Here is a 25,647-nt window from a genome sequence, read left to right as displayed (position 1 = left end):
CTCTCTCTGTCTCTCTCTGTCTCTCTGTCTCTCTCTGTCTCTCTCTGTCTCTCTCTGTCTCTCTCTGTCTCTCTCTGTCTCTCTCTGTCTCTCTCTGTCTCTCTCTGTCTCTCTCTGTCTCTCTCTGTCTCTCTCTGTCTCTCTGTCTCTCTCTGTCTCTCTCTGTCTCTCTGTCTCTCTCTGTCTCTCTCTGTCTCTCTGTCTCTCTCTGTCTCTCTCTGTCTCTCTGTCTCTCTCTGTCTCTCTGTCTCTCTGTCTCTCTGTCTCTCTCTGTCTCTGTCTCTCTCTGTCTCTCTGTCTCTCTGTCTCTCTCTGTCTCTCTCTCTCTCTCTGTCTCTCTCTCTCTCTCTGTCTCTCTCTCTGTCTCTCTGTCTCTCTCTCTCTCTCTCTCTCTCTCTCTCTCTCTCTCTCTCTCTCTCTCTCTCTCTCTCTCTCTCTCTCTCTCTCTCTCTCACTCTCACTCTCACTCTCACTCTCACTCTCACTCTCACTCTCACTCTCTCTGTCTCTCTCTCTCTCTCTCTCTCTCTCTCTCTCTCTCTCTCTCTCTCTCTCTCTCTCTCTCTCTCTCTCTCTCTCTCTCTCTCTCTCTCTCTCTCTCTCTCTCTCTCTCTCTCTCTCTCTCTCTCTCTCTCTCTCTCTCTCTCTCTCTCTCTCTCTCTCTCTCTCTCTCTCTCTCTCTCTCTCTCTCTCTCTCTCTCTCTCTCTCTCTCTCTCTCTCTCTCTCTCTCCCTCTCTCTCTCTCTGCAGGAGGGAGGTGAGGCGAGGGGCAGTGCGTAGAATGCAGTCCGGGGAGTTGCGCCAAACAGTGCGGGCGCCTCCGTCCAAAATATGGAGATATCCAATGCTAATGTGCTGTACCGAACCGTTCGTAGACGACTTACGTACCGGTCATGGTGTTGTAGGTGGCAGAGCAGCATCCTCACTGCGATCCACTAAGACTTCTCCCTCTAAAGCTGAGGGTTTCGTTATAAAAATAATCTTGGGAGCCAGTCGGCCGAGCGGACAGCACACTGGACTTGGTATCCTGTGGTACTGGGTTCAATCCCAGGCGCCGGCGGGGAACAATGGGCAGATTTTCTTTCACCCTATGACCCTGTTACCTAGCAGTAAAATAGGTACTTGGGTGTTAGTCAGCTGTCACGGACTTCTTCCTGGGGGTGGAGGCGTGGTCGAGGAACGGGCCGTGGCGACACTAAAAGCCCCAAAATCATCTATCTATCTATCTATCAGCATCAAAACAACCCTATCATACCCATGCCAACCCTACTATGCTCAAGACAACCATATAATGCTCAAAACAACCCTGTCATGCTAAAGGCAACCTACCATGATCATGACAACCCTTTCATACTTAAGACAACCCTATCATGCTCAAAACAACTTTATAATGCTCAAGACAACCTTATCATGCTCAAAACAACTCTATAATGCTCAAGACAACCCTATCATGCTCAAGACAACACTATCTTGAACAATACAATTCTGGCACGGTAAAGACAACCCTATCATACTCATAACAACTCTATCATGCTCAAGACAAACCTATCATGGTCAAAGCAACCCTTTAATGCTCAAGACAAACCAATCATGCTCAAGACAAACCTATCATGGTCAAAGCAACCCATTAATGCTCAAGACAAACCAATCATGCTCAAGACAAACCAATCATGCTAAAGACACCCCTATCATGCTCAAGACAACCATATCATGTTCAAGAAAAACCTATCAGGCTCAAAACAACTCTTTCCTATTATATGACAACCCTATCATGCTCACGACAACCCTATCATGCTCAAGACAACCCTATCATGCTCACGATAACCCTATCATACTCAAAACTGCCCTACCATACTCATGACAACCCTATCATTCTCAAAACAACACTATCATGCTCCAAACAATCCTATCATACTCATGATAATCCTATCATGCAAAAGACAATTCTATGATGCTCAAGACAACCCTATCATATTCAAGATAACCCTATCATGCTCAAAACAACCCTATTATGCTCATGACAACCTTATCATTCTCAAGACAACCCTGTCATGCTCAAAACAACGCTTTCATACTCATGACAACCACATCAATCTCAAGACAACCTTATCATGTTCGAAACAGTACTACCATGCTCAAGAAAACACTATCATGCTCAAGGCAACCTTATCATGCACGAGTCAGCTGTGTCACGCACGAGGGAACGCTTTCATGATTAAATGTTATGACAATTAGAATATTGATCTTATGTGTTTATATTCGCCATACCTTATCTAGCGTTTACCTTGCGTTGATTTCGGAGATCTACGTCCCTGCGGCCTTGGCTCTAACCAGACCCTTTGGTTGCTGGGAGAAAAATGAGATGTGAAACATGGTGGGATGGGCTTCCTGTTGAGGGAGCGTGAGGTATATAAGGGCTGTGAGCCTCACCACTCACACTACACCAGCACACACCCGCCAGCATGGCCAAGCTTCTCCTACTCCTCCTGACTGTGAGTATTAGTCTAACTTCTCATTAATGTCATCGTCTAAAACTGAATTTAAAGTTTGATATGAGCTCTTAAAACAATCATTTACGTAACTTTTTCGTTACGTTTCTAGCTATAAATTGCTGTATATTAACTTTAAAATGATCTTCTTCACAATGAAAGTTCAATTTGCAGGAAAGATGTGGGAAACTTCGTATTAAATTAAATATATTCCTACCATAGCTACACACACATGATGAACTCTTAACATAGCTACACATGCCGAACACTTAACATAGCTACACATGTCGAACACTTAACATAGCTACACATGTCGAACACTTAACATAGCTACACATGCCGAACACTTAACATAGCTACACATGTCGAACACTTAACATAGCTACACATGTCGAACACTTAACATAGCTACACATGTCGAACACTTAACATAGCTACACATGCCGAACACTTAACATAGCTACACATGTCGAACACTTAACATAGCTACACATGTCGAACACTTAACATAGCTACACATGTCGAACACTTAACATAGCTACACATGCCGAACACTTAACATAGCTACACATGTCGAACACTTAACATAGCTACACATGTCGAACATTTAACATAGCTACACATGTCGAACATTTAACATAGCTACACATGTCGAACACTTAACATAGCTACACATGCCGAACATTTAACATAGCTACACATGCCGAACACTTAACATAGCTACATATGCCGAACACTTAACATAGCTACAAATGCCGAACACTTAACATACCTACACATGTCGAGCACGTAACATAGCTACACATGTCGAACATTTAACATAGCTACACATGTCGAACATTTAACATAGCTACACATGTCGAACATTTAACATAGCTACACATGTCGAACACTTAACATAGCTACACATGTCGAACACTTAACATAGTTACACATGTCGAACATTTAACATAGTTACACATGTCGAGCATGTGAAATTTTAAAATTCAATTATAAGTGCTTCGCTACGATTACTTTTGACGTCCTCAGACAGAATAATTCGTTTACTTTTATTCATAACACTATATGTAAAAGTTAAAATTTTTGGAATAAGAATGCCCTCAAGTTTGGAATAAGATTGCCTTAAAATTGCACTTAATCGTGAAATTACTTAAATGCGTTTGATCTATATTGCGGATTTGAACACAAATCTCATTTTGCACAAAGATCGTTGATAGATTTGATTCAAAGTTGATACAAACGTGCACCAGCCAGGGTCAGAACAATGTTTATTTTTTTAAGGGGGGGGGGGGGGGGTTAGCTTCAAAATAAAGACTTTAATTTGTACTATTGTACTACTGAACAATGTAATATTTATTACATTGTTTAGTAGCTTGTAAGAAGATGTTAAGTTTCGTGTAGTCTTTGAGTGGTCTTAGGCACATGTGTACTACTGTACTACAGGTAGTTAAGAAGTTAATTTAATTCGCGGTAGAGTCCGCTGTACACCAGGGACTGTGACATCACAGTACACCCCCCCCCCCCCTTCCCCCCGGACATGTAAACAGTGAGAGCTGTAACCCGCTTCTTGGTGTATACTCCCAATTTTTACACAAATCGTAGACTGTTCTGGACTAGAGTAATCTTGCTGGTTAGTTAGCAAGATGTTTTTGCTGCCTTAATAAATTTCCATATTATGATAAGCGTTAAGCCCAAGATCAGACTTCTTACCGGGATGAACTTCTCGGTGTACAAACATTTAGTCCTGGACAATGTTCATTGTCATCCTCCTGTTTTGATAGTAATCATAGGAAGAATTAGATACATATACCGACGTACAATGGAATTAGAAAGTAGAAATCGGTACTATGGAATGTGGACAAACCGGACAACGATTTTCCACTTATGTTGCAAAGACTAATTAAACTAACTAAACCTAACCTTCCAAGGCCTAATTCACGCTATCTGAGACATAATAAAGTTCATATGTGTGCTATACTAGGCATAGGAAATTTTAAGTTTGTTTTTTGTTTAATTTTTATCGAACTATATAAAGCGAATCTAATTCCTCATTACGTCAATAATTGTACTATAGTGGACACAGTTACAGAGAAGTACTATCTAAGCAAGAGGATGGGTTGTCATGGTTCATAACTAATGTATTTTGTGTAATATAAAGTGAAAATAAGGAATATTCCTGACTGTCATACATTGTACATAATTGCACTTATGAGGCTGTTACATTTACCTCACCATTTTTGGAGGACGGGCTGTGTATTTTTGCTGGTTGGTCAGTAAGCAATTCTGGACGACTTAATAATGCTACAGAAGCCGGATGGTTTTAACCTCAACACCAAACCAATTCATATATAATATTTGAATATATACTATGTATATGCAGTGAATATACACACAAAATATATTAAATGCTGAACAATGCTTAGGACTAAAGTATACTTGCAAATTTGGAGTCTGTGATCAATGTTTCCGACCACAATTCTACGTTAATACTTCTGTAACTTATATTACTATATTAATATTTATAATATTCCTGTTATAAATTACTATTATTTCTTCTTATTAATGTGAACTATTTTCCCCTTGACTGCAGGTTGGGACGTGCTGCTGGGCACAGCTTCTCGTCAGTCCTCCCTCACGCAACTGCCATGAGTTGGTGAGTGTATATGTCTCTCATTTACATTTCCTGTAACACAATCATATATATATATATATATATATATATATATATATATATATATATATATATATATATATATATATATATATATATATATATATATATGTCGTACCTAGTAGCCAGAACGCACTTCTCAGCCTACTATGCAAGGCCCGATTTGTCTAATAAGCCAGGTTTTCATGAATTAATTGTTTTTCGACTACCTAACCTACTTAACCTAACCTAACCTACCTTTTTGGGCTACCTAGCAAACCTACCCTATAAAGATAGGTTAGGTTAGGTTAGGTTAGGTAGGGTTGGTTAGGTTCGGTCATATATCTACGTTAATTTTAACTCCAATAAAAAAAAATTGACCTCATACATAATGAAATGGGTAGCTTTATCATGTCATAAGAAAAAAAATAGAGAAAATATATTAATTCAGGAAAACTTGGCTTATTAGGCAAATCGGGCCTTGCATAGTAGGCTGAGAAGTACGTTCTCAGCCTACTATGTAGGCTGTTCACACACACACGTTCTCAGCGTGTGTGTGTGTTTGGTAGCAGTCTTTCCTGTAGACATATATTATTAAATATGACCGAAAAAGTAAGATTAATAATTCTATAGGTTAGGTAGACGAAAAAACATTAATTCATGAAAACTTGGCTTATTAGGCAAATCGGGCCTTGAATAGTAGGCTGAGAAGTGCGTTCGGCTACTGACATCATTCCACCCTATACCTTAGCCCTATATTCTTTCCGGTCTTTTTTTTGGGGGGGGGGGGGAAGATTACCCGTAACTCCATCAAATTTTCAATTGATAGTACACTGTGAACACTTCCAACACTGACATTCCATGGGGCATCAAAATTAACTTCCCTTATTTCCGACTCATTCAGGGTGAATATCAGATCGAGTCTAGCTGGATCATCCTCTCCTTTGTGTGTGTGTGTGTGTGTGTGTGTGTGTGTGTGTGTGTGTGTGTGTGTGTGTGTGTGTGTGTGTGTGTGTGTGTGTGTGTGTGAGTGTGTGTGTGTGTGTGTGTGTGTGTGTGTGTGTGTGTGTGTGTGTGTGTGTGTGTGTGTGTGTGTGTGTGTGTGTGTGTGTGTGTGTGTGTGTGTGTGTGTGTGTGTGTACTCACCTAGTTGTACTCACCTAGTTGTGTCTGCAGGATCGAGCATTGACTCTTGGATCCCGCCATTCGAGCATCGGTTGTTTACAGCAATGACTCCTGTCCCATTTCCCTATCATACCTGGTTTTAAAATTATGAATAGTATTTGCTTCCACAACCTGTTCCTGAAGTGCATTCCATTTTCCCACTACTCTCACGCTAAAAGAAAACTTCCTAACATCTCTGTGACTCATCTGAGTTTCAAGCTTCCATCCATGTCCCCTCGTTCTGTTACTATTCCGTGTGAACATTTCGTCTATGTCCACTCTGTTAATCCCTCTGAGTATTTTATACGTTCCTATCATTGTTAAGCCTGGCCTCGGGCCGGGCTTGGGGAGTAGAAGAACTCCCAGAACCCCATCAACCAGGTATGTCCCCCCTCTCCCTTCTTCTTTCTAGTGTCGTAAGGCACAGTTCCCTCAGGCGCTCCTCATACCCCATCCCTCGTAGCTCTAGGACGAGTCTCGTTGCAAACCTCTGAACCTTTTCCAGTTTCATTATATGCTTCTTCAGATGGGGACTCCATGATGAGGCGGCATACTCTAAGACTGGCCTCACGTAGGCAATGTAAAGCGCCCTAAATGCCTCCTTACTTAGGTTTCTGAATGATGTTCTAACTTTTGCCAGTGTAGAGTATGCTGCTGTCGTTATCCTATTTATATGTGCCTCAGGAGATAGATTAGGTGTTACGTCCACACCCAGGTCGCTTTCGCGCGTCGTCACAGGTAGGCTGTTCCCCTTCATTGTGTACTGTCCCTTTGGTCTCCTATCTCCTAGTCCCATTTCCATTACTTTACATTTGTTCGTGTTGAATTCCAGTAGCCATTTCTCTAACCATCTCTGCAACCTGTCCAGGTCCTCTTGGAGAATCCTGCAATCCTCATCTGTCACAACTCTTCTCATCAACTTTGGGTCATCCGCAAACATCGACATGTAGGACTCTACGCCTGTAAACATGTCGTTAACATATACAAGAAATAGAATTGGTCCCAGCACCGATCCTTGTGGTACTCCACTTGTTACTGTTCGCCAGTCCAACTTCTCGCCCTTTACCATAACTCTTCTGCTCCTTCCTGTTAGGTAGTTCCTTATCCATGCTAGGACCTTTCCCCCCACCCCCGCTTGCCTCTCGAGCTTGAACAGCAGTCTCATGTGCGGTACTGTATCAAAGGCTTTTTGGCAGTCCAGAAATATGCAGTCTGCCCAACCATCTCTGTCCTGTCTTATCCTCCTTATTTTATCATAGAATTCCAGAAGGTTTGTTAGGCACGATTTCCCTGTCCAGAACCCATGTTGATGTTTGTTCACAAACCTAATGTTCTCCAGGTGTGCAACCAGTCGTAGCCAAATTATTCTTTCCAGTATTTTACAGGGGATGCTTGTCAGTGATACAGGTCTATAGTTAAGTGCCTCCTCCCTATCACCTTTCTTGAAGATCGGCACGACATTTGCCTTCTTCCAGCAACTGGGCAATTCTCCCGACATAAGTGACTCATTAAAGATCATTGCCAGAGGCACGCTGAGGGCCTGTGCTGCTTCTTTTAGTATCCACGGTGATACTTTGTCTGGTCCAACTGCTTTAGTTGCATCTAGAGTTGTCAACTGTTTCATTACCTCCTCTGCTGTCACCTCTATATCTGATAGTCTTTCATCTAGGGTAACCCCTTCCAACAATGGGAGCTGCTCAGGCTCGGTAGTGAACACTCCATGGAAACTGGCATTCAGTGCCTCGCAGATTTCCTTGTCACTTTCAGTATATGCCCCCTCTGTCTTCCTTAGTCTTGTCACTTGGTCGTTCACCGACATTTTTCTTCTTTTAAGACTGTGTAGTAACTTAGGTTGTTTTTTCGCTTTGATTGCAATATCGTTCTCATAGTCCCTTTCCGATGTTCGTCTTATGTTAATGTAATCGTGCCTAGCTCTGTTGCATCTGATCCTGTTGTCCTCTGTCCTTTGTCTTCTGTACTTCCTCCACTCCCGCCTGCTGGCCATTTTTGCTTCCTGACACTGTCTATTAAACCATGGGTTATTATATTCCTTCTTATTTTTTCCCTTTACTGTTGGTATAAATCTCTCTTCGGCCTCCTGGCATTTCTGTATGACTAGGTCCATCATATCTTGGACTGTTTTTCCTCGAATTTCTTCCTCCCACTGCACTTCACCCAGATAGTCCCTTATCCTCTTATAGTCCCGTTTCCTGTAGTCAACTCTCCTTTCCCAGATCTTTTGTCCCATGGTCATAAGTTTGAATTCCATCATGTAGTCAAAGACTAGGAGACAATGGTCACTGGCCCCTAGAGGTATTTCATGCTCTAAATTCTCGATATCTTCTACGTTCTGGGTGAAAATCAGGTCTAATAGGCTCGATGCATCTCCTCCTCTTTCCCTTGTGTCTTCCTTCACATGTTGTGTTAGGAAATTCCTGTCTATAACATCTACTAATTTTACTTCCCACGTTTCGTCCCCTCCATGGGGATTCCTTGATTCCCAATTTATCTCTCCATGATTTAGGACCCCTATGATCAGCAGCTTCGCTCTCATTCTGTGGGCTAGTGTTGCTGCCTTCTGCAGTTCATCTATACGTGCCTTGTTGTTGTCATCATACTCCTGCCTGGGTATTCTACTGTTTGGTGGGGGATTGTAGATTACCAAGATCACAATCTTCCTCCCATCTACTGTCAGAGTTCCATGTATGAAGCTTGTGCACTCATTGGTAACCCGATTTCCCAGATCTTCAAACTTCCATTTCCGCTTTATTAGGAGTGCCACTCCCCCTCCCTGTCTCTGTGTCCTCTCTTTTCGTATCACCTGGCACCCTTCAGGAAAATTGCATCTGAGATCATGTCATTAATTTTAGTTTCCACAATTGCAACTATGTCAGTATCTGCTTCACTCACTCTTTCTTTTATCTCTTCTGCTTTATTAGATACCCTGCTTTATTAGATACCCTACCCTGTGTGTTTGTGTGTGTGTGTGTGTGTGTGTGTGTGTGTGTGTGTGTGTGTGTGTGTGTGTGTGTGTGTGTGTGTGTGTGTGTGTGTGTGTGTGTGTGTGTGTGTGTGTGTGTGTGTGTGTGTGTGTGTGTGTGTGTGTGTGTGTGTGTGTGTGTGTGTGTGTGTATGTCTGTTTGATTTTGTGTGTTAAGTGTATATCTTATATTTAAGAAGAGTCTTCTTATGTTTATCACTTCTTTTATGTTGCAGGAAGCAGCAGACGAGAGTTCCCAGGCTGTGAAGCAACTTCCTGAGTACGTTGCTGGCGAGGTGAGTAACACTTCCACTCTACTATCATTAATATACTGTTTTTGGTACTTTCCGTTCAGCAGTTTCTGCTTTGAACTTCCAATAAAAAAAAATCTTTTCCCATCACACTCTTAATAATTTGCTCCATTAATGGAGAGCACTGATCACGTGATCAGAGAATGCATATAAAAATTCTGCAAGTTTGCAATAGAGAGACAAGAAAAGGATTTTGATCCTTTGTCGGGCGTCAGTGATACACCGAGAGGGGATCTCTTAGAATCATTATATTTTATATTTATAGATTTCTTATTGCTGTGGAGTGATGAATGACTATAAATAATTAATACGTATGACAAGGCAAACTTTGGTGCATCTTTAATGGTTAAAAATAATAGTTTAGTCCTGAACAATTGCAAATTGTTGTGCTAAGCATTTTATATTTATGATCAGAAACATGTAGTTTGGTCCCTGATTGTGTTATAATCTATATTTAAAAGCTTAAACGCGGGGACGCAATTTCAAGTAAACTTATGTTTTTCATGCATAGAATAAGAGGAGACTTCCTTCACGGAATTTGCATCGCCAGAGATCACAAAAAAGTGGTTCATGGTATACCTTACCTTGAGGTTACCTTGCGTTCGTTCCAAGGAGCAACGTTCCTGCGGCCCGATCTCTCACGAGGCCTCCTAGTTGGTGATCTGGATAACAAGGCTGTTAGACGCAGCTGTTCACAGCCTGACGTATGAATCACAGCCCGATTTTTCAGGTTTTAATTTGAGGAGTTTACCAAGTTTTATTTTGAATACTAATAGTTCATCTAGTTATGCCCTTTATGATAAGAGGGAAAACTGAAAAGTCTAGAGCTCTTGAAAATGAGATAATTCTCTCCCTCCTTTCCTCCGTCCCAATCCCATCCAAGTGCTATAGAGTCGTAATTGCTTGGCGCTTTTCCCTGATAGTTCCCTTCCTACCTCTCAGCTTACATATTTCACCTTTTCAACAGGGCTATTTTGTACGCATGTCATGCCTCCCTGTCTCATGTGGTGTTATTTCAATGGGGAACCAATGCCCGTAATATGTTTCGACTGTAAGTTACTATAAATCTATTTTGCCTGCTCTCTAGAGAAGTGGAATTAAAGTGGTAGTGGCATGTTTTAGTCATTGTGATAGTTGTGGTGATTGTGGTGTATGTTAGTCGTTGTGGTAAGTAAGTAAGTAATTATCAAAAGAAGGCACCAAACCGGGAAGGCTATGTAGCACCATCAAATACGCAAAATAATCAGAGGGCGCTAAATATCACCAAGGATGCCAATACGAGAACAAAAACGCATAAGGCGAACGATATCAAAAGTATCCGAGTCACCAAGAATTCTATCGAGGGACAGGTGACCGCGAGGGGCGGTCGGAAAGCAAGACACACGCTCGTCCTGGAAGTCAGGACATTCAAGAAGGACATGCACGACCGTAAGAGGGACAATGCAACTAGGACAATAAGGAGCAGGGCGGCGCTCCATCAAGTGACCATGGGTTAAGCGAGTATGGCCAATACGCAACCTCGCCAGAGCTGTTTCCCACCGCCGGTTACGGTGGAAGGAGGACGGCCACGAGGAAACACAACATTTAAGAGTACGTAGCTTGTTACCAGTAACAGACAACCAAGAAGCCTGCCAACGGGTAAGAACTGAGGAATGGATAACTGGGTAAAAGTCGGAATACGGAATGCCTTTACGAGAGATGGGACAAGAGCGGACAGCTTCCTTAGCGGCAGCATCCGCACGCTCATTTAAAGACACACCAATATGGCTGGGAACCCAACAAAACTCAACCGACTTAAATTTACTGTGAACGAGAAACAGCCAATGCTGGATCTCGACAACTACTGGATGAACCGGATTAAAGGACCCGAGAGCCATGAGGGCACTACGAGAGTCAACAACAACCACAAAGGAAGACTGACAACGAGAAAGCAGGAGACGAAGAGCATAGAGAATAGCATAAAGTTCTGCTGTAAAGATGCTAGTCTCCGGAGGCAAGCGACACATATAAGTGCGATCAGGAAAAACAACAGAGTAGCCAACACCGTCCGCTGACTTAGACCCATCGGTGAAGACAGAAACGGAGCGGGAGTGAGAAGAAAAGTGCTCGAGGAAAAGGCGTTTTAGAACCGTAGGAGGGGTAAAAGCTTTAGTGATACGGGTCAAGGAAGTACAAAACCGCGGAAGAGGGACCCTCCACGGGGGCAAAGAAGGAACAACACGAGGAGAAACATCAGAAATACGAACGGAGAGAGAATCCTGTAGGCGAGATAACCGGACAGAAAGAGGGAGGTGGTGAAGAGGAACAGGAACCGCAGGAGGGGTAAAAGTTAAAGCACGACAGAGGCGAGAGGAAGGATGTTGCAAGGACCGCGCAAGATAGCGAAGACAGTAGCGATCACGGCGGTCCTGGAGAGACAGGAAGCCAGTGTCAACATACAAGCTAAGGATGGGAGTCGAACGAAAGGCACCAGAACTGAGGCGCAACCCAGTATGGTGCAAAGCATCAAGACGGCGAAGAGTAGAAGGAGAAGCAGACGAGTAAGCAGGGCAACCATAATCGAGCTTAGACAGGACGAGAGAGGAATGTAAAGCAAGGAGAGTGCGCCTATCTGCCCCCCAAGAAGTATGGGACAAGACCCGAAGGAGGGTAAGGGCCTTAGAGCACTCAACACGGAGGTAAGATATATGGGGAGACCAAGACAAACGAGTGTCAAGGAATAACCCCAAAAGCTTCGCGGAATCTTTGTATTCAAGGGGATGACCATAAAGTGACAAAGAGGGACGAAGAACAACCCGTTTCCGCGTAAAAGTCATGGCACAAGTCTTAGAAGTAGAGAACTTGAAGCCATGACCTGTGGCCCAAGACGACACGGCATCAATTGCAAGTTGAAGCCGGCGTTGAAGGAGAGGCGAATCATCACCCTGACAACAAAGGGTAAGATCATCGACATAGAGAGCGGAGAAGACACCAGAAGGAAGAGAGGAAAGAAGACCATTGAGGGCAACAAGAAAAAGAGTAGTGCTCAGAACACTACCCTGGGGCACACCTTCGTATTGCTGAAAAGAGGGAGAGAGAGCGGTACCAAGGCGCACCCGAAAGGAACGACGAGAGAGGAAGCTGCGGAGAAAGAGAGGGAGATGACCACGAAGGCCAAAAGAATGAAGTTGAGATAGGATATGATAACGCCAAGTGGTGTCGTAAGCCTTTTCTAGGTCAAAAGGACGGCAACAACGGAGGTCTTCGCAGCAAAAGCAGTACGAATATAGACCTCCAAGTTCACCAGGACATCTGTCGTGCTGCGGCACTTGCGGAAACCAAATTGAGAAGGGGAGAGGAGGTGATGGTGTTCCAGGAACCACATCAGACGAACGTTAACCATACGTTCAAAGAGTTTGCAGACACAACTTGTGAGAGCAATAGGGCGAAAGTCCTTAGGGGAAGTACCCAGAGACCCCGGTTTGCGAACAGGGAGGACAACGGCATCGAGCCAGTCCTCAGGGACTGACGACGACTCCCAGATCCGATTATACAGACTCAGTAAATACTGAGACGTGCTCGGAGGGAGATGGCGAAGCATCTCATAATGAATACCATCGGAGCCCGCCGCCGTAGAACCGCAGAGGGCCAGCAGGGCAGAACGAAGTTCAGAGAGAGAGAAGGGATCATTATAGGGAAGCTGAAGATGAGTGCAGAAATCTAAAGGACGAGACTCAAGGACAGGTTTACGAAGAAGGAAAGATTGGGGAAGATGAAGACCAGAGCTAACAGAAGAAAAATGGGAACCCAGTTCGGGAGCGACCTGCAACGGGTCCGCCACAAGAGTATCATGGAGGTGAAGGACCGGTGAAACATCGGGAACGAACTTACCCGCTATCTTGCGGATACGCTTCCAGATCTGGGCCAGAGGGGTCTCGGACGTAATTGTTGAGACATAAGATGCCCAACATTCACGTTTAGCCGTACGGATGGCCCTACGGGCCACCGCACTCGCTTTCCGAAAGAAAAGAAAAGAATCGGTCGTCTGCCTACGGCGGTGCCTCTTCCAGGCTGCACGCTTACAGCGGACAGCCCGAGCACAGTCCGCATTCCACCAGGGAACGCACTTCCGTGGACTCCGAGAGGAAGAGCGAGGAATAGAGCGGAGGGCAGCGTTGAAGACAGTGTCATGAAAAAGGAGGAGAGCGCGAGAGAGAGGCAGAAGGGAGAGGTCAGGGAGAGCAGCACTGAGGGTAAATAGGGTCCAGTCTGCCTTAGCAAACTGCCACCTAGGGAAAGAGAGGGAAGGGCGAAAAGAGAAAAAGGAAACAAGGATGGGGAAATGATCACTTCCATGGAGGTCATCAAGAACCTGCCACGTGAAATCTAAGTAAAGAGAAGAAGAGCAGAGAGAAAGATCAAGACAAGAAAGGGTGCGAGTCCGAGAGTCCAAATGAGTGGGCTCACCAGAATTCAGAAGAGACAGGGAAGAAGAGAGGAGAAACGGCTCAAGGAGGCGACCCCGGGTATTCGTCAGAACGTCACCCCAAAGAGAATGACGACAATTGAAGTCACCCAGCAGGAGCACAGGCTCCGGCAAGGAGTCCAGGAGGTGTTTCAAATCAGGAAGAGAGAGCGGGACACTCGGGGGGAGATAAATGGAACAAACTGTGTACCATTTCCCCACAAAGATACGAGCAGCAGAACAATGGAGAGGCGAAGGAAAAAGTAAAGGAACAAAGGGAACATCAGCCCGAATCAAAAGAGCAGAAGAATTAGAAGCCCCAGCAATGGCTGGGGGGGGGGAGAGAAAGGAATAGCCACGAAAACGACCAGGACGAGCACCAAGCATTGGCTCCTGGAGACAGACACAAAGGGGCGAAAACCGCGAAATCAGAAGTTGGAGTTCGAGGAAATTGGCGTAATAACCTCGAACGTTCCATTGAAGAATGGACAACGACGAGAAGAGAAAGGACAAAAACAGAGAACAAGGAAGAAACAAAGGCGAAAGACCAACAGAGCACGTTAAAGAATATCAGGGTCGGGATCAGGGTCAGCAAAGTCAGGGTTAGGGGGCATGGGTAAACTGAGCAAAGACGGAGGGAAGGAAACGGGAGAACAGAGCAGAGGTGGGCGGGCAGGGTCTGGAGGAGGAGGAGGAAGAGGAGACAACGGAGAGGAGCCGTCAAGGACAGCAGCAGGAGGAGGGGGAGTAGAAAGAGGGGAGCGCACCCCAGCAAGAGCAGCAACCGAAAGGGAAGCAGGGGCCAAAGAAACCTCCATAGCAGGAACAGGGGGCGCAAGCACTGAAACGGGAGGGGAAGGAGCAACAGAGCCAGAAGGAGGAGCTGAGGAAGAAAGCGAAGCCTTCTTACCCGCCGGGGAAGAGGAAGGAGAGGAGCCAGGCTTACACTTCTGACTTAAAGAGACCGGTGTCCCAGCAACTACGTACCGGGCAACGGATTCCAGTGTCTCAACAGGAGAAGCCGAACGAGAGCACACACGACGGCCGTTAGGAGAGCGATGGACATCCGCCCGCACCGACAGGCGGTGGGGAGAGCCAATAGATGGAGGAAGAGGATGGGAAGGAGGATCTGAGGGGGACGAGGAAGAAGACACAGAAGACACGACAGACCGGGTAGAAGGAAGGGGAACCCCAGACAGAGGACCAGGAGGAGGATCCTTCGGGAGAGAACCCAAAGGAACAGAGGAGGGGGCAGTGGGCGCATCAGGGTCCAAGGCCCGGAAACGGTTGTGAGTCTGAGGAAGGCGGGAAGGACGAGGAGAGGAAGAGCGCAACACGCGAGCATAAGAGATATTAGCATAAGGCGGGAGCCGGCGAACCTGGCGCCTCGCCTCAGGAAAAGATAAACGCTCCCGGTGCTTCAGGTTGAGGACGGCTGCCTCAAGCTTGTAATGGACACACGCACGGGAGAAGGTAGGATGGGCCTCACCGCAGTTGAGGCAACGAGCCTGGGGAGAAGTGCACTCCGACTTAGAGTGACCCTCGCCACCACACAAAGGACAGAGAGAGACAGTCCCGGAGCAGCGGAGGGCACCATGCCCAAACCTCCAGCACTTGTTGCAGAGCCGAGGAGAAGGAATGTACTCCTGGACAGAGCACCTGGCACCAGCAAGAATGACAGAGGGTGGAAGGGTCCTACCATCAAAGGTAATCTTCACAACCCGGAGGGGTTGACGGCGACTACCACGAGGGGGACGAGTAAACGTGTCCACCTGGAGAATAGAATGGCCCTGGGCAGCGAGGATATGGCGAATATCGTCGTGGCAGTCGCGCAGGTCCCGAACACCGGTTGCAACATGGGGCGGGAGCAAAATAGTGCCAACACTGGCATTCAATTGAGCGTTCTTCGAGACCCGAACGGGGGTCTCGCCAAGGCAGGATAAGGCAGCCAAGCGGGAAGCAGCATCCTGAGAAGGAGCAGCAACGACACGTGTACCGAGACGAGTGGGGTTGAAAGTAATGGAGGCATCCACGGAATCAATGAGATGTCGATGAAGGGAGAAATCGTCAGGAGGCGCAGAATCAAGAGGGAGGAGATCAAAATATTTGGCCCACGAAGCGGGACCAAACAAGGCTTGATAGGTAGCAGAACTGGAAGGAATCGAGCGAGGGCGGCCGTGACGAGGACGGCGGTGAGAACCCCCAGAGAGAGAGAGGGGTTAAAAGGCGCAGTAGTTACAACTAGAGAAGGAGCCGCGCCAGGGGACGAGGTAGTCACCACTGGGGGCTTGGGGCTCGACCCAACCACAGAGGAGGGAGGGGAGCCAGGGGAAGGAGTCAGAGAGGCCAAAGGAGGAGCAAGGTCGGGGCCCAATGCAGCGGAGGCTACAGAGCCCGGTCTTCCAATACGGACCGACTCGGGGGCTTGGTCGCCCACCCCACGAGCCTGAAAAGGTAAGCCAGAAGCAGCCGAAACAGGGGTTATCATCTTGACGAAATTAAGAATTCACTCACGAATGTGCCCCCACACCCACCATGGAGCCACAATTAGAGGCAGGACACCCAACAAGAAGCTATCGCCGATCTTGTCGGGGCCTCCTAGGGGTGCGTCGTGAGTATACGCCCCACAAACGCCACCTTAAGAAACCGACAGTCCGTCGAGATCGGGTTCAGTGACGAAGTGGGGATTGACAATAAAAGGTTCCCCTCGCTCTCGACGTCGGGTACTGCAGTTCTACGGGTGAATGAGTATGCCTCCTCAAGCACCCGGGCGTCAAAATAGAAGAAGTCCATGGAAGAACCAGAACGAGCAAAAGGTCGGCAGGAAACGGCAAGCAGATAGGAGAAGAGGGGGGAGAAAAACGAAACAGAAGGAAAAGGAAAAGGTGCCCAGCAGAATTGGAGAGGACGGCAGCAGGAGCACAAGGCTAGAAAAGGACAGAGGACTGTCCTAAGGAGCATCACACTCCAGCAGCCGCCCACAAAGCCCCCACACGGCGACAACGAGCTGAGCGGGGAGGGGGAGTCGTTGTGGTAGTGAGAGTTGTTGAGGAACAAACTAGTCGTTTTGGTTGACATTTGCAAAAATAGTTTAAACATCATATAGCATTTATCCCCCCCCCCCCACCTCCCTCCGGCACAGTTTATATTTGCTGTGAAGGTACAGATGCCACGTGAACTGATCCTTCTGACATTCATCTTTTTCCGTCGGTGGATTACAGGAGATGCTGGTGAAGGCCCAGGTGCCGCATGTGGAGAAAGGGGTCTTCGAGTTCTACCTCTGCCCTAAGACAGGCCCCGGGGATGAAGACTGCCTCATGAGGTGATACATCAAGTCTTTCTAGGCATAGTCCCCCACAGTTAGATTATTCACATACAGTTTGATAGAAAGGCAAATATCATTACCGTCAAGCAGTGTTTGATACAACTTGGAGTTTATATCACGAATAATTATAATGTATATATTTTCTTACAAAATTTCTTTAATATATTTGGTAAATTTTCATAACTTTCATTACAGAAAAGCCAAATTCATTTAGTTTCTAACTCTTGAATTAAATTTAAACACGATTAACAAGCTTAAACTGAGTTTGCTTATTGCTTTATGAACATGTGTTTGTGTGTGAGTTAAAATATTTTATGCAATGGATATTTCTCAAAAACTTAGTTTTCAGTATGTATCTGAGGCATGATCTAACTTGACCTAATTGACATGACGCGCAGGTGGCCCATGGAGATATCCGGGGTGGAAGGCCGTCAGTATAAGATGGACAAGAATACCCAGGGAGGAGAGTACAATATACCTCTCATCATACCTGCCGATTTCACCTGTGATTCCTGCACTCTTCAGGTTAGTAGTCTCTATTTAGCTGTTATCCTAGTTCTTCTTCACTGTCAAGCTCTCTTTCGTTCTCTCTCTTTTTAAAATCCCACAAGTAGTAGGCATCCTTCAGTCTCGGGAAACTATGGAGTTGCGCCCTAGTTGTCAATCCTGGTGCAGCATCTGGTGTGACTGATGAGGCCAATCCGAGAGTGGCAGTCCATCCCACACCGAGCACAAACGAAGTCCGATTCTGGTTTGTCTTCCTGGCTACCGGCTTTCCTTCTCTGTCTCTTTGCCTCCGATTCCTTGGCACAAGATATATATTATTAACTAGCAGTACCCGGCCACGCGTTGCTGAGCTACATCAACCTTCCCTGTTCCCCAGTCCTACCCACCAATCCCCCCTCACCCGTCTTCTCGGCCTCCCAACCATTCCCTACGCCACCGTCCCCTCGTCCTCCCCTCCATTCCCCACTCCACCATCCTCTCATCCTTCCCCACTATGCCCCACTCCCCTGTCCCTTTGTCCTCCCCACCATTCTCCATGCCCCCATCCCCCCGTCCCCACCATTCTAAACTCCCCCGTCCCCTCGTCCTTCCCCACCATTAACCACTCCCTTGTCCCCTCGTCCTCCCCACTATCTCTCACTTCCGTCGCCTCGTCATCCCCACCATTCCCCACTCCCTCGTCCGATGCCTTCCCAAATGGTCTGACGTTCCCATCAGAAAATTAGGAACATCAAATGATCTGATGTTCCCATCACTGAAATATTAGAATAACAGTTAAACATTGAAATGAAAATACGAAAAAATTAAAAATTAACTATACTCAAGAAATGAACGGTATGGTAAACAACACAGCTCACACAAAATATAATTGTGTGATTATCGCATCGCAATTCACACAAAATAATTAAATAAAAATAAATCAAATTCTATGAAAATTCAATTTATCAATTCAATCAGAAACATTGAAATGGAATTGTAACACTTAGTATAGCATGTGTGTTGCTCTTACAAGCAACAGATGGCGCTGTTTTTCAAGAAAAAGCATAGTTTTACCTGTCACAGGTGTGGCATCTATAATTATACTTACGAAATGAACAGTATGGTAATCAACATTAACAATATACTTCTATTAAGACACCAACTACCCAGGTCAACATTCAGTCCATTTTAACATCCCTGTTAGGCACAGATCTTTACTTCGAGGGAGATTCTTTATAATACTAACAATTAGCAGTTAAGAAAACAAGTAAATTAATATAAGAATATGCAAATTTTATAAGAGAAAAGCACCACAAACATCATAAGCATAAAGCACTGAGTAAACTCAGTGCTTTATGCTCTTCAGTAAACGTTGAGGTTGATATACCTTGTGGGTTTTCGCTGGGAAATTATTATTGTCGTTTATATATTAGAGATTGGACTGTGTCAATAGTTGTAAGTAGTTCTCACACAGCCCCAAAGGACAGTTAAATTTTATTATTAATTCAATTTATATCATCCAGTGCGTTATTGAAAATAGGTTCTGTTTAATCTAGATATTATATTTCTAGGTAAGTTGTTTACTTTGTGAATAATCTCTAGGCTTTCTAAATTACAGGTTGTAATTAATAATTCCAGAATTAGCTGGCTAGGAGTGTGGGTAGTCCTGAACACGTTGGTAAAAATACAGCTGCTCAGCGTCCAGTTGGAAGGAGGACTGGCTGGATCCTCCACATTTCCTGCCGCCAAATTAACTGTTAGATTAAAAATAGATTTATATTATATCTCACCAAATTATCTCATTTATATTAATAGAGAATTAAATATTATTGCCCTTACGTGAGATGCCGGTGTTGTCATTATATACGCTCTCTGCTGCACTGTGTTTCCCCTGTGCTCAAACGCTATGGCCACAACACAATACTATGTACGGAACGGGTAACACTTAGCTGTTGCTATAATGTGTCAGGCGGACACGACCAGATCTTGTGGTCGTGGGATTAGAACAGCAGGAGAACAGTAACCCTAGGCTGCTTAATAAGGTCGGTCGCCACGCTGTTAACCAGTCATGTTGGTGGACGAGCAAATAATGGCGTCAGACCCTCCCTCCTGCCACCAACTTCCGAGTCAGAGAGAGAGAGAGAGAACTCTCCAAGATGATTTAATCATTAAGAGTTTAGGTCTCTATCTTTAAGTCTTCGAATTAATTCTCTATCTTAAGTCTTCGAATTAACAATGGTAATTAAATATTTCTTTTAGGTATTAGTTAATTTTGTATATTTATATAATTTATTAGACGTGAAAGGAAATAACTTTAGTTTCGTAATTGTTTAAGATAGTGTGATTGTCACAGTCAGGAGCCGTTGGGCAGGCCCATGGAATGGCGTTACTTAACTATGCACTTCTGTAGAATGCATTAGTTTGTTAATTAAACTTATACAGTGTGATCCTCATAAAGATTTATTTAAATATCTTATTACCAGAGTTATGTTAATAAATATGTCCCCACATACCTCACCTCACGTAAAAAGCCGTTTCTTCTATGGCGATAATTTTTCACCCAAGGCAGATATCTTTTGAACTCCGTTACTTACACACTTTCCACTTTATAACACTTACCTGACTGTAACTAATCCAACGTCTCTGGTAAATGCCGTGTTGCTGCTACTGCTGCCGCGATACACAGTGGACAGTAGTGTCGGAGCAGTGCTCTCCCGAGGACGGTGTCGACAAGGCCGGATCCTCCTGCTCCAACCAGCGGACCACACTCTGCTCTGACATCTCCATCATGGAGCGAAAGTAAGAATCTTGCTGTAGTGGTCAGACACACGGGTGAGACTAACGTGTAGCATCACTCATCTGTCTGTGTTCAGACCTACGAATGTGTTATCTATCTATTCTCACTAAGCCATTTATATATACCCAATGTTGCATCTATCAATGTCACTAAAGTAGGTATTTGCATATACCAAATGTTCCATTTATATATTTACACAATGAACCATCTGCCAACACCTAATGAACCATCAATCTTTACTTAATGAAAAATATATCTTTACTTAATGTTTCATCTAATTATTCCTAATGTACCATCTAACTATATCCATTGTACCATCTACCTGAGTCATTTGGGCCATTTGTATATACCCAATTTACAGGCTATCAATTCCTTATGCATCATTAAAACTCATTTCCCTATCTGTTCCAAAGGCTCCCTCTACCTATACTTAAAGTACCATCTACCTACATCCAGTGCACCATGAACCTATTGAAATTGTACCATATACTTCTTAAAATTATATCATCAAAATATACTTATTGCAACACATAGGTATATTCAGTGCATCTAGTGACAACAATAGGGATATTTATGTTAGGTTTCCTGGCATTGTCCGCATGCACTCTGGCTGTGGTATAGGAGTGGCTACCTCCAGCGCTTCTCTTCAAATGCACAAAGAAGTGCATTTGAAGAGAAGTGTTGGAGGTAGAACTCCTCCTATACCACAGCCAGAGTGTATGTCCTCCTGTACCACAGCAAGAGGGCATGTGGGGAATGAGGGAAACCCTGACTTGGTTCCAGAGGAAGTCTCAAGACTGTAGATGAATGGAATGAATAGGGATATTATTATATTCTAAGTCATTGGCGATGAACACCAGTCCGAAAACTTTTATTCACAAGTCGAAAGACTCTTACACATTTAAATTCTTTTTGAATAAATTAAAAATATATATTTACTCACTTTCCCAAAAACATTAATATTCAAGTCCAAAAAATTATCTATAAACAAGTGTAAAAAAAATAGATTTTCACAGTCCAAACACCTGTGTTTGCCTCGGTCTCCAGGGTACCATCATTCCCTTCTTCCTGAGGCTTCTGGTCAATACAAGATTCTTCGTTCTCAATCAAAACGTTGATTGCTTAAAAATGCATGCTATTGTCGTATGTATGTATGTATTCACCTATCTAGACTTACCTCTTCATACATACCTATTCATGCTTAATTTAACCTCTCAGTTCCATACCATCTTCCATTTTTATCTTCAGATTTCCATACCATTGTGTACCCACCTACTCATACTTCCCTTATGCCATGGAATTTATGGGGATTAATGGTGGAATGTCAGTTTCAGGAAAAATCCATAGAATGTCTTCTCGAAACATAACTGGTTTGTAACAACTTTCGATAATCAAAACAAGTCATCATTTATTAAGACAACATATACGAAGACATTCTTTGTGAAATGTATCGTAACTATCATTAGTGTTTTATGCATGACCAAGCGTATTAGTATTGCTTCTGTAACACCAACATTACTGTTTTTTAAGCAACAACAAAAATTTTCAACTTTATCTAATAACAAACTATAATAAGGCAACTTTTCTATATGACTTTTATGAAGTCGTAACAAATTTCTTTATGAAACATTTTTTCAAACTTTAACAACTAAATTATACCAAACCATTCAATAAAAACTTTTAAAAACTTCTTCTGTGTAAAATCTTTCAAAACTTTTATCTATAACAAACTTTGCATAGCTTTTTGTAAGAAACTTTTCTGTAGGAAACTTTTTGAAACTTTGCACATAAATCTTATTTCTCTTGCAAAGCTTTTCCTGCTAAGTATTTTAGAACTCTTTGCAACAAACATTTCTGTTAGAAAATTGTCAAAACATTTTGTATTAATTTTTTTCTGTAGAAAACTTTTCAGTGTCAATCTTTCAAAACATTTTGGAACAAACTTTTCTAAATGAAAATTTTCAAAACATTTTGCAAAATTAGTTTTTTCTGAGTGTCAAGTGAGTGTTTGGAGCCCCGAACATTCATTAAACACTCCGGGTCCCAAGCACCAACTTCATACACGGGGTCACCAACACCTACTTGACACACATGGTCGCCACCACCCACTTAACTCACAGGATTCCAAACAATAAGATGACAGACGGGAGTCCCCAACTCCCACGTAACACAGTGGGTCTTCCAAACACCACTTAACACACAGCAGTCCCCAACACTAAACCCCTCTTGGGTTACCAAACACCAACTTGACACACGTAGTTCCCCAACACTCGCTTCAAATATTGGGTCTCAAACACCCATTTAACACACAAGGTTCCCGACACCCACTTGAGACACAGGGTCTCCAAGAACTACTTAACATTTGTGGTCCCCAACACCACCTTAACATACGGGTTCTCCAATACACACTAAACATAGAGTGTCCGCAACACCCACTTAACACATTGGTTGCCCATACACCGGTTCATTACACAAGACCCACAGTAGTCCCTTGACACACGACGTCATAAGCACATAGATTAACACGACGGTCCCCAACACCAACGTGAAAACTTTACACTGGCTCCTGAACATCCACTTAACACACGAGGTCACCAGCACCCATCTGGCCCCTGAGGTCCTCAGTAACCACTTTACAAACATCGTCCCCAACACCCACTACACAGACAGTATCATCAATACACATATGACGCATGGTGTACCTCCCCCTTATGTCTGCCGCGTGGAGCTCCACACCCACTGCATGCACAGTGTTCCCCCCATGCTCATCTTACACAGGGTTCCCCCCATGCACACCTTACACAGTGTTCCCCCATGCACACCTTACACAGTGTTCCCCCATGCACATCTTACACAGTGTTCCCCCATGCACACCTTACACAGTGTTCCCCCATGCACATCTTTCACAGTGTTCCCCCATGCACATCTTACACAGTGTTCCCCCATGCACATCTTTCACAGTGTTCCCCCATGCACATCTTACACAGTGTTCCCCCATGCACACCTTACACAGTGTTCCCCCATGCACACCTTACACAGTGTTCCCCCATGCACATCTTACACAGTGTTCCCCCATGCACACCTTACACAGTGTTCCCCCATGCACACCTTACACAGTGTTCCCCCATGCACATCTTACACAGTGTTCCCCCATGCACACCTTACACAGTGTTCCCCCATGCACACCTTACACAGTGTTCCCCCATGCACACCTTACACAGTGTTCCCCCATGCACACCTTACACAGTGTTCCCCCATGCACACCTTACACAGTGTTCCCCCATGCACACCTTACACAGTGTTCCCCCATGCACACCTTACACAGTGTTCCCCCATGCACACCTTACACAGTGTTCCCCCATGCACACCATACACATTGTTCCCCCATGCACACCTTACACAGTGTTCCCCCATGCACACCTTACACAGTGTTCCCCCATGCACACCGTACACAGTGTTCCCCCATGCACACCTTACACCTCTCCTGCTCTTGACACACATCAGAAGAACGAAGCCCATAATTGTCAACATTGTCACACGTCATTAGAATATTTAAAATGTGTCACTGACTACCTTCAACAGTTGCATGATACTCAGGACTGCCTAACCAGGTTTATTTACATTACTCTCTTTAGAAACAAAACTGATCAGACACTTTACAATAATAAATATTTTGTGTTTGTTGCAGACGAAATCAGAAGAGAGGCTGGGGTTTTCTCAAAAATGTCTTTGCCGGGGCTGCCGGAGCTCTGAGTGGAGCTCTCCAACACCGTGCTAATAAATATGGAGCTATGCAACCCAATCCTAATACATATGGAGCTATGCAACCCAATCCTAATACATATGGAGCTATGCAACCCAATCCTAATACATATGGAGCTATCCCACCCAATCCAAATATACCTGGAACGTTCCAACACAATCCAAATATATATGGAGCTTACCAACCCAATCCAAATTTAGGTTAAGTAGCTGGCCATTGAAATTGCGGGAAGCTATCCGCAAAGACATACAGACATACTGAGATGCTAGGAGAGAGAAAGACATACAGGCAGACACGTTTCCACGTATAATATATATGTATATATGTATATATATATATATATATATATATATATATATATATATATATATATATATATATGTATATATATATATATATGTTATGTGTGTGTAGCTATCCATATAAAAATAATATATTCTATATATTTCTTTTATGGAAAGGAGTACCCCTCTGGCTGGAAGAACGGGACCCTTAGCCTAGGAGGGAAGCACACATAACGCATTAGAGGGAATGTTTCAATTTCTGTGTGCTTTTCTCCTACCACCCTCTTCTTTTTGTGTTTCGTTGTTCTTTATTAGATATTTAAAGGTTTCAAGCTGTACATTAGTTAATACAATGAGTTCTTAAATGTTATGGATCACTTGGAGCTCGTTTGCTTCCGGGTAGGAACCGAGGACGCAGCAGGCGTTTCCCCTCTGGATCGCCACACTGAGGCGCTGAAACCAAAAATTGCCAGCCCTTGGGTCTCTGGTGATATCAATGAGTCTGGAACCCAATTCCTTGAGAAATCCCAAAGCACTCCTACCCAAGAGGCCATGCATCTCAGACGCAATGAAAACAAAGGTGTATTGACCTTTCAATTACCAGTATTAGACTGATTTTGCTATTTCTCTGTGGTTGGCCGCCCCACCTGCTTGATCAGCACCAAAGTGTATGTATGTGTTAACCAGGGTGGATACACATGTATAGTCCCACACACACAAACACACACACTCTCAAACTCACACACACACACACACTCTAAAACTCACACACACACACACACGTACTCACCTAGTTGTACTCACCTAGTTGTGTTTGCGGGGGTTGAGCTCTGGCTCTTTGGTCCCGCCTCTCAACTGTCAATCAACTGGTGAACAGATTCCTGAGCCTATTGGGCTCTATCATATCTACATTTGAAACTGTGTATGGAGTCTGCCTCCACCACACCACTACTT

The 25,647-nt window shown here is 44.3% G+C and overlaps 1 protein-coding gene across 1 annotated transcript; it reads left to right on the top strand.

The window, feature by feature from the left end:
• Positions 1–2,443: 2,443 nt before the first annotated feature.
• LOC123748080 (uncharacterized) lies at positions 2,444–24,729 on the top strand. Its single transcript, XM_069313096.1, has 7 exons — positions 2,444–2,492; positions 5,080–5,142; positions 9,520–9,579; positions 17,260–17,360; positions 17,762–17,888; positions 20,536–20,648; positions 24,335–24,729. Exons 1-7 carry the CDS (start codon positions 2,463–2,465, stop codon positions 24,612–24,614), a joined length of 774 nt encoding a protein of 257 aa, XP_069169197.1. The 5' UTR covers positions 2,444–2,462; the 3' UTR covers positions 24,615–24,729.
• Positions 24,730–25,647: the final 918 nt, after the last annotated feature.

Source organism: Procambarus clarkii, chromosome 74 (genome assembly GCF_040958095.1).
Source record: "Procambarus clarkii isolate CNS0578487 chromosome 74, FALCON_Pclarkii_2.0, whole genome shotgun sequence".
NCBI classification, from domain to species: Eukaryota; Metazoa; Arthropoda; class Malacostraca; order Decapoda; family Cambaridae; genus Procambarus; species Procambarus clarkii.
Note: the sequence above shows the minus strand (reverse complement) of the source record. Positions and strands in the feature narration are given on the sequence as shown.

Coding starts and splice junctions, on each gene's coding strand:
- LOC123748080 (XM_069313096.1), top strand. CDS start 2,463: ATGGCCAAGCTTCTCCTACTCCTCCTGACT. Junction 5,143..9,519: donor CACGCAACTGCCATGAGTTG/GTGAGTGTATAT, acceptor TTTATGTTGCAG/GAAGCAGCAGACGAGAGTTC. Junction 9,580..17,259: donor CTGAGTACGTTGCTGGCGAG/GTGAGTAACACT, acceptor GGTGGATTACAG/GAGATGCTGGTGAAGGCCCA.